Source organism: Tribolium castaneum, chromosome 1, assembly GCF_031307605.1.
Source record: "Tribolium castaneum strain GA2 chromosome 1, icTriCast1.1, whole genome shotgun sequence".
Lineage (NCBI taxonomy): Eukaryota > Metazoa > Arthropoda > Insecta > Coleoptera > Tenebrionidae > Tribolium > Tribolium castaneum.
In genome coordinates, this window is record NC_087394.1 from 2,836,083 (window position 1) to 2,845,734 (window position 9,652).

At 32.8% G+C, this 9,652-nt stretch overlaps 1 protein-coding gene across 1 annotated transcript; it reads right to left on the reverse strand.

Moving 5' to 3' along the window:
* Positions 1-782: 782 nt before the first annotated feature.
* On the reverse strand, positions 783-9,325 carry Afg3l2 (AFG3 like matrix AAA peptidase subunit 2). The gene is made up of 6 exons (XM_008193239.3): positions 9,050-9,325; positions 8,732-8,994; positions 8,452-8,689; positions 8,096-8,397; positions 2,279-2,397; positions 783-2,229 (listed from the first exon to the last, which is right to left on the reverse strand). The coding sequence occupies exons 1-6, from the start codon at positions 9,134-9,136 to the stop codon at positions 893-895; spliced, it is 2,346 nt and encodes a 781-aa protein (XP_008191461.1). The 5' UTR covers positions 9,137-9,325; the 3' UTR covers positions 783-892.
* Positions 9,326-9,652: the final 327 nt, after the last annotated feature.

Below are 9,652 nucleotides of genomic sequence, written 5' to 3' on the forward strand. Positions count from 1 at the left end.
CCTGGGTCACCCTGTATGTAGTGTTTTCGGTAATTATTTATTTAATACTATTAATAAACGATCTTTTTTTTAATAAAATGAAAAATTGAATGTGTTTTTCAACGAAATAAAGCATAAGAAGCTGTGATCAATTGTACAGTTCAGAAATCATTGACTAATCAAACGGCGACTTCGAAAAATATTTAAAAATTAAAAAATCATCAAAAATCTTTGTGAAACATTATATTGACGTAAAACAGTCAGTTTTCAAATTATAATATCGTAAGGCTCTTGAAAAGCCCAGCGATTGATAATTTAAAGCAAAATTAGTCAGTTTTAAGATTTTTATCAACGTTTTCTGAAAAAAACGTCCTTAAATGGTCGAAAATTTGATTACTATTGAAATTACCGCAAAAGCACCGCCTAGATCGGTTAAATCCAGAGTTTATCAAAAAACTACTGTTACTAATTTTTATTAATTTTTAAAACTAATTTTTTTTAATTGTTTTTAACGTAATCTCTGAACCAGTTTGAAAAAAAAACTGTAAGAACATGTGAGAAAATTAAAACAGTATCCAAAAAAAAACAGCACACAATCAAAAAAATTTTTTTATGACATCATACTTTTTTGGGACACCTTGTATACTCAAAAATATTTTCCTGAAATGTGTCCTAGGGCATAAATAGCATCTACAAAATATAAACAATCCAACTTCAATAACAACTGCAAGCAGAGCTGAACCACCCTGTCTGGTCCTTCGAGCCGGATAAAACATTTGGTCAAAGTGAGCGCAAAAACTTGGTAAAATCATTTGTACGTTTATTTTGATCCACATAACAAATAAAAGAACAACTTCTATATTAAATAATATTTATTAATGGATTTCAAACTCAAAGTCCCCACACACTACACTCAAGCCTGCGATTTCTGCGGCTGTTGCTCGGCCGCCTTCTCCTTATTCCAATCCTTCAAGCCTTCCGGCAAACTCGTATCCTCCTCCAACGACCCCGTCCCTTCCACAAACTCCTCATAGGTCGACTTTTCCGGGAACGGCCTCTTCCCCAACAACTCGATCATATCCTCCCGACTGATAATCTCCTGCTTCAGGAGTCGCTCCGCCACTCTGGCCACGTTCTCCTTGTGCTCCGTCAGAAGCGCAGTGGTTCGTTTATACGCCTGGTCAATCAAATTCCTAACTTCGACATCAATCATCTGTGCTGTACTCTCCGAGTAGGGTTTTTCCAACATCATTTCCCCCTCCCTCGGCATATCGAAACTAACATTCCCCACCTTCTCATTCATGCCATAATGCACGACTTGTGCATACGCACTCTGCGTCACCTTCTTCAAATCGTCCTGAGCCCCAGTGGTAATCCTCTGGAAGAAAAGCTCCTCGGAGACGCGCCCCCCGAGCGTCATGCACATGCGGTCGAAGAGCTGCTCCTTCGTGTACAAATACTGGTCTTTGGGCAAATACTGCGCATAACCCAGGCCTTTTCCACGCGGGATTATCGAAACTTTGAGGAGCGGATCGGCGTAGCGTAGAAACCACCCAGCAACAGCATGCCCAGCTTCGTGATACGCCACTGTCTTCTTCTCCTCGGGCGACAAAACATTGGTCTTTTTCTCCATCCCGGCGACCACTCGCTCAATCGCTTGCTCGAAATTCTTCATATTGATCGACTCGTTCAAATCTCGCGCCGCGATCAGCGCCGCCTCGTTGCAAACATTGGCAATGTCGGCGCCGGTGAATCCCGGCGTGAGGGCGGCCATTTTGCGCGCCAACTCGCTTTTGTCCAAGTTTGTTTTCAAGGGCCCTAGATGGACTTTGAAAATGCTAGCGCGCCCTTTGATATCGGGGGCCGGGACGAAGATTTGCCGGTCGAAACGGCCAGGCCTTAGCAAGGCTTTGTCCAAGATATCTATACGATTTGTTGCCGCCAAAACCACAACATTTGTCGTTGTGTTAAAACCGTCCATTTCCACCAGAAGCTGGTTCAGGGTGTTTTCCTGCTCTGAGTGGCCCCCAAAACTGCGACCCCCGCGTTTTCGGCCCACGGCGTCGATTTCGTCAATAAACAGGATACAAGGAGCGTGTTTGCGGGCCATGGAGAAGAGGTCGCGTACACGGGATGGACCCACACCTACGAACATTTCCAGGAATTCGGACCCGGAAACTGTGATGAACGGGACGTTGGCTTCACCTGCGGTGGCCTTGGCTAGGAGGGTTTTACCGGTGCCAGGTGGGCCTGAGTTTGGGGGAAAAACTTAAAAAAAGTCGGGTTAAGTGGAGTATACCTGTCAACATGGCGCCTTTGGGGATTTTGGCCCCGAGGTCGATGTATTGTTGAGGGTTTTTGAGGAAGTTGACGAATTCCATGATTTCGATTTTAGCCTCCTCACAACCAGCGACGTCTCTGTGTAAAATAGTGGCAAAATCACGACTCCGCAAGTTAATGATATGAGAAAAAAAATTATTATAAAAAAAGAAACGACGATTACAGCGAAATTAAAGAAATTATCAAATACCACCGTAATCAGCCTTAAACAAATAAGAAACATGTCGTTTCTATCGTCCTCGAAGTCCTAAGAAGCGCCAAAAAAATAAATAAAAGTGAACAATGTTTATTGGTTGAGTTTTAAGAAACTAGATGTTGTTTTTGAAAGCGTATTATAGCAGTGCTGAATTTATAATGACGGATAACCGCTGTGAATACCGAGGAAAACTGGACAAAATTTAAAAATTTTAAATTTAATTTAAATTTTAAATTCTCAGCAGGCGTAGATATATTTTTGTTAGGTTGGCCTCAGGTCCTGTCAGGTACTGTCTTTATGACATTGTCTTGTCAAAAATTCGCTGTGTTGTCAGTTCTACTGCTTACTAATTTAAAATGCCGAAAGTAATTTCTGTTGATAAAAAAGCGTGTATCAAAAGATGCTTTAGAGAATGCAAGAAAGACAGACCAGACTTTTTTAACTAATGATAATGAGTAATAGTAATAATAATAATAAATAGTAGTAACTCAAAATACATTTCTTATGACAACTCACAGTACTGCCAAATAAAATGTCAGATTTTCATAGATAGTCCGAATTTAAAACAATCGTGTAAAACGTTGCCGTAATGAACGTTAAAAAATGTAGAAAATAAGAAAAATTAAAAAACACATTTCAGTCCTGAGAATTCTTCTGAGCAAATTGTTTTAAGTCGTTAGTATGTCTTTTTTTTATAAAAAAACGAACAGATAATATAATCCTTAAAGTACATTTACTAACTTCACCGTAAACTTCAAAACTTTTAAACCCCGATTACAGCGGAACTAAAGCCAAACATTTTAGGGTTAAGGAGTTTGAAATTTCAAAAAAGAAGTAGAATTAGTAGAATCAGAACGGCGTAATTTGCGTCAAAAAAAAATAAAAAATTACGTCAATTAACTTTTCAACATTCAAACGCCGATTACAGCGGAATTAAACAAGTTGTCGCAAAACCCCAAACACCAGCGTAATTAAAGTAAAAAAAATCTAGAAAATAAAAAAAACTGAATTATTTTAGTACAGAAACTTTTCTTAAGCAAATATTCTTTGCCTTGGTCAGGTATTTTTTCAGATTTTTTTAATGTGGAACAACGATCAACTCTCAGACAAGTAATAATTCAAAGTAGATTTTTACCGTTTTTTAATTCAGCTATCACGATAACCTGTACAAGACCGTACATCGGCGTATATAAAATCAATTTTAATTTTTAATAAATATTATAAAAGACTAATAAACAAATGTTTTTTAAAAAAATCACATAAGAAGTCGTTTTAATGCTCATTTATTTATAAATTAATGTGTTTTTGTTATACTGAAATTAAATTATTATCACGTAATAAAATATTGATTCCCGAAAATTAAAAAAAGTTGCTTACAAGTTTTTTCACAAATATAAATTTTAATTACTTCAACTTATTTAAACAACTGTATGTAAATTAACATTGCCTGTTGTAATTTTTTTCTAATTATTAGAAAAGTTATGTTGCTTTCAACAATGAGAACGAATTATTTCAAAAACTTAGCAAAATCTACAAGTAAAAAAATATGATTAACAACTAGGTACTACATTAAGGGTGTATGGTAATATTTTTTTTGGAAAAAAGTATTTTTGGGCTTAAAATTTATACAAACGTATTTATCGCAAAACCCCAAACACCAGCGTAATTAAAGTAAAAAAAATCTAGAAAATAAAAAAAACCGAATTATGTTTGTACAGAAACTTTTCTTAAGCAAATATTCTTTGCCTTGGTCAGTTATTTTTTAAGATTTTTTTAATGTGGAACAACGATCAACTCTCAGACAAATAATAATTCAAAGTAGATTTTTAGCGTTTTTTAATTCACTATCACGATAATCTGTACAAGACCGTACATCGGCGTATATAAAACCAATTCTAATTTTTAATAAATATTATGAAAGACTAATAAACAAATGTTTTTTAAATAATCACGTAAGAAGTCTTTTTAATGCTCATTTATTTATAAATTAATGTGTTTTTGTTATACCGAACATAAATTATTATCACGTAATAAAATATTGACTCCCGAAAATTAAAAAAAGAAAGTTGCTTACAAGATTTTTCACAAATATAAATTTTAATTACTTGAACTTACTTAAACAACTGTATGGAAATTAACGTTTCCTGTTGTAATTTTTTTCTAATTATTAGAAAAGTTATGTTGTTTTCAACAATGAGAACTAATTATTTCAAAAACTTAGCAAAATCTACTAGTAAAAAAAATATGATCAACAACTAGGTACTACATTAAGGATGTATGGTAATATTTTTTTTATTGGAAAAAAGTATTTTTGGGATAAAAATTTATACAAACGTATTTATCGCAAAACCCCAAACACCAGCGTAATTAAAGTAAAAAAATCTAGAAAATAAGAAAAACTGAATTATTTTAGTACAGAAACTTTTCTTAAGCAAATATTCTTTGCCTTGGTCAGTAATTTTTTCAGATTTTTTTTAATGTGGAACAACGATCAACTCTCAGACAAGTAATAATTCAAAGTAGACTTTTACCGATTTCTAATTCAGCTATCACGATAATCTGTACAAGACCGTACATCGGCGTATATAAAACCAATTTTAATTTCTAATAAATATTATAAAAGACTAATAAACAAATGTTTTTTAAATAATCACATAAGAAGTCTTTTAATGCTCATTTATTTATAAATTAACGTGTTTTTGTTATACTGAAATTAAATTATTATCACGTAATAAAATATTGATTCCCGAAAATTAAAAAAAGAAAGTTGCTTAAGTTTTTTCACAAATATAAATTTTAATTACTTGAACTTATTTAAACAACTGTATGTAAATTGACATTGCCTGTTGTAATTTTTTTCTAATTATTAGAAAAGTTATGTTGCTTTCAACAATGAGAACAAATTATTTCAAAAACTTAGCAAAATCTACTAGTAAAAAAATATGATTAACAACTAGGTACTACATTAAGGGTGTATGGTAATATTTTTTTTGGAAAAAAGTATTTTTGGGCTTAAAATTTATACGAACGTATTTATCGCAAAACCCCAAACACCAGCGTAATTAAAGTAAAAAAATCTAGAAAATAAGAAAAACTGAATTATTTTAGTACAGAAACTTTTCTTAAGCAAATATTCTTTGCCTTGGTCAGGTATTTTTTCAGATTTTTTTAATGTGGAACAACGATCAACTCTCAGACAAGTAATAATTCAAAGTAGACTTTTACCGATTTCTAATTCAGCTATCACGATAATCTGTACAAGACCGTACATCGGCGTATATAAAACTAATTTTAATTTTTAATAAATATTATGAAAAACTAATAAACAAATGTTTTTTAAATAATCACATAAGAAGTCTTTTTAATGCTCATTTATTTATAAATTAATGTGTTTTTGTTATACCGAAAATAAATTATTATCACGTAATAAAATATTGATTCCCGAAAATTAAAAAAAGAAAGTTGCTTACAAGATTTTTCACAAATATAAATTTTAATTACTTGAACTTACTTAAACAACTGTATGTAAATTAACGTTTCCTGTTGTAATTTTTTTCTAAATATTAGAAAAGTTATGTTGTTTTCAACAATGAGAACTAATTATTTCAAAAACTTAGCAAAATCTACTAGTAAAAAAAATATGATCAACAACTAGGTACTACATTAAGGATGTATGGTAATATTTTTTTTATTGGAAAAAAGTATTTTTGGGATAAAAATTTATACAAACGTATTTATCGCAAAACCCCAAACACCAGCGTAATTAAAGTAAAAAAATCTAGAAAATAAGAAAAACTGAATTATTTTAGTACAGAAACTTTTCTTAAGCAAATATTCTTTGCCTTGGTCAGTAATTTTTTCAGATTTTTTTTAATGTGGAACAACGATCAACTCTCAGACAAGTAATAATTCAAAGTAGACTTTTACCGATTTCTAATTCAGCTATCACGATAATCTGTACAAGACCGTACATCGGCGTATATAAAACCAATTTTAATTTTTAATAAATATTATAAAAGACTAATAAACAAATGTTTTTTAAATAATCACATAAGAAGTCTTTTTAACGCTCATTTATTTATAAATTAATGTGTTTTTGTTATACTGAAATTAAATTATTATCACGTAATAAAATATTGATTCCCGAAAATTAAAAAAAGAAAGTTGCTTAAGTTTTTTCACAAATATAAATTTTAATTACTTGAACTTATTTAAACAACTGTATGTAAATTGACATTGCCTGTTGTAATTTTTTTCTAATTATTAGAAAAGTTATGTTGCTTTCAACAATGAGAACAAATTATTTCAAAAACTTAGCAAAATCTACTAGTAAAAAAATATGATTAACAACTAGGTACTACATTAAGGGTGTATGGTAATATTTTTTTTGGAAAAAAGTATTTTTGGGCTTAAAATTTATACGAACGTATTTATCGCAAAACCCCAAACACCAGCGTAATTAAAGTAAAAAAATCTAGAAAATAAGAAAAACTGAATTATTTTAGTACAGAAACTTTTCTTAAGCAAATATTCTTTGCCTTGGTCAGTAATTTTTTCAGATTTTTTTTAATGTGGAACAACGATCAACTCTCAGACAAGTAATAATTCAAAGTAGACTTTTACCGATTTCTAATTCAGCTATCACGATAATCTGTACAAGACCGTACATCGGCATATATAAAACCAATTTTAATTTTTAATAAATATTATAAAAGACTAATAAACAAATGTTTTTTAAATAATCACATAAGAAGTCTTTTTAATGCTCATTTATTTATAAATTAATGTGTTTTTGTTATACTGAAATTAAATTATTATCACGTAATAAAATATTGATTCCCGAAAATTAAAAAAAGAAAGTTGCTTACAAGTTTTTTCACAAATATAAATTTTAATTACTTGAACTTACTTAAACAACTGTATGGAAATTAACGTTTCCTGTTGTAATTTTTTTCTAATTATTAGAAAAGTTATGTTGTTTTCAACAATGAGAACTAATTATTTCAAAAACTTAGCAAAATCTACTAGCAAAAAAAAATATGATTAACAACTAGGTACTACATTAAGGGTGTATGGTAATATTTTTTTTGGAAAAAAGTATTTTTGGGCAAATGTATTTAAACGACTGTAAATTTTCAATAGCTTCACCACTCTACAAATTTTTTGAAAACTCTCCTCTCCCAAAATAAATTTCTGGAGCCGTCCCTGTGTGACGCCAAACGCCAAATTTATTTATTATTTTCACTTTCAAAGGCCGATTACAGAGAACCTAATTCTCCTCAACAAACAGTTTTTGCTCAGAGCCGTAATTTTTCAGTTTTTGTTAAAAAAAAACGAAAAATCTAAAACATCTTTATCCGAAACCCGAATGTCAAACAACCCAGACTTTTGGCCTTGTCTAGGCAATAAAACAAATTTAAATCACTTTTTAACTTTCCTTTTTTTTGGGTAAAACGCGTTCAAAGTTTAAAAATAAAAATAACAACCAAATGGCAGGTGTTTCACGTCGAACCAACTTTTAAAGGCCGATTACAGCGGAACCGTAATCAACTTTAAGAAACTCGATTAAAAAAAACTAACTTGAATCTGACTCCAATTTCATTGGAATTGATTAATTTGGCTGTGCTTTCCATTACACTGCCAAAAAGGCCTTTCCTCTTCCCCTTGCCGCCGCCCATCATTTCGGCAGATCGTCTCATCATGTAGATCAAAAATCCAATAACTAGAATTGTGGGTAAAACCCCGGACAAACTTGCAGCTTCCACTTCAGTCTTGTAAATAACTGGTACAAAATTAGGTGGCTCTACGTTCATCTCAATCTGGGCATTTTCTAAGTTGCGTTCAAACGAATCTACACTACCAATATTAAACCATACAAAATTCTAGAAAATAATTCGTCACCCCTTATTTAAAAAAAAAATCAGAGAAAGACTCACAGCACCGTCAATGGTATTCCCAGGGAGAAGCCTCACTCTGACCCACTTCTTATTAACAACCTCTAACTTTTCTACAATCCCTCGTGTTAAGTAACTTTGTACAAACTCCTTCCAGCTGATCTCCTTGTACCCCATCTCCCACATGGTCACAGTGGCTAGGAACGCAATGGCCGCCCCCGCCCCCAGAATGTACCACTTGTCCCGGTCGCCGTCCCCGAAGGGCTTGCCGCCACTCCCCCTACAACCCCATCAGCCCCAAAACGACAAAGATCGGACTTACCGGCTCCCTGTGCCCCCGAAAAGCCCGAAAGACCACTGGTCGTACGGCTTCTGCCCCTGCTGACCGCTTGGGGTCTTCGGGGGCGGCTTTGGCTGCTCCTGCTTGCCATCTTTCTTCGCTTCTTTGGCCTCCTTCGGAGGCTCAGTTTTCGAACTTTTGCCCTTCTGTTTCGAGCCGGGTTCGAAATATTTTTCGAAACCTTTAGGAGGCTTTTCGCAAAAGAGTCTCCACTGGTTTAGAACGGCTTGAAACGTCGAATTCTCCTACAAGTTTTGCGGTGACATGAGTTGCATAGGTTAGGTAATGATTTCATCATACTTTGCTTATGTTAAAGTTGCATTGTTTCAAGTTTCTAAATAGCAATTTTTCCAGTTTTTTGCTGCTACTAATGAGACGATATGCCATAGCAAATTGGTGGAAAAGAAAGTATTTTTATCACATAACTAACCTCACACTTGAATTTATTTTTTGACAGATGGAGTGGGGGAGAAGTTTTTGTGTGTTGGAGACCCTGTCTTGCAATAACTCTCAAAAAAAAACCTTTCAGAGCGAATTTCTGAATTAAACTATTTGTTTTTTATTTGCATAACTATTTATTTTTTAAGAATTATAATACCCGTCGTCAAGGTTGATTAGTTTTGTAAAAAACCACCCAGCATCCAGTGCCAAAAAAACGGCGTAGAGGGAGCTACGAGTCCGCATTACCATGGAACCTATAAATTTTGGTTCGGGACTTTGCTACATTTTGTAAAAAAAATAGCACAAAATTAAATTAATAATTAATTATTTAAATCCAACCAATTCACTAATTATTTAGAAAAAATGCAGAATTATTGAGCTTTGCATTTTTAATAAATTCAAAAATTTACGTTTCGACTTTCCAATACTTGACCACCGGTAAATTGAAACAAATCCGTCGCT

Bases quoted from the DNA above. Each gene is read 5' to 3' on its own strand.
- Afg3l2 (XM_008193239.3), bottom strand. From the start codon at position 9,136: ATGGCATATCGTCTCATTAGTAGCAGCAAAAAACTGGAAAAATTGCTA. The intron at 8,690-8,731 runs GTAAGTCCGATC...ATGGGGTTGTAG, and splicing joins TTCGGGGGCACAGGGAGCCG to GGGGAGTGGCGGCAAGCCCT. The intron at 2,230-2,278 runs GTATACTCCACT...CCCCAAACTCAG, and splicing joins CAAAGGCGCCATGTTGACAG to GCCCACCTGGCACCGGTAAA.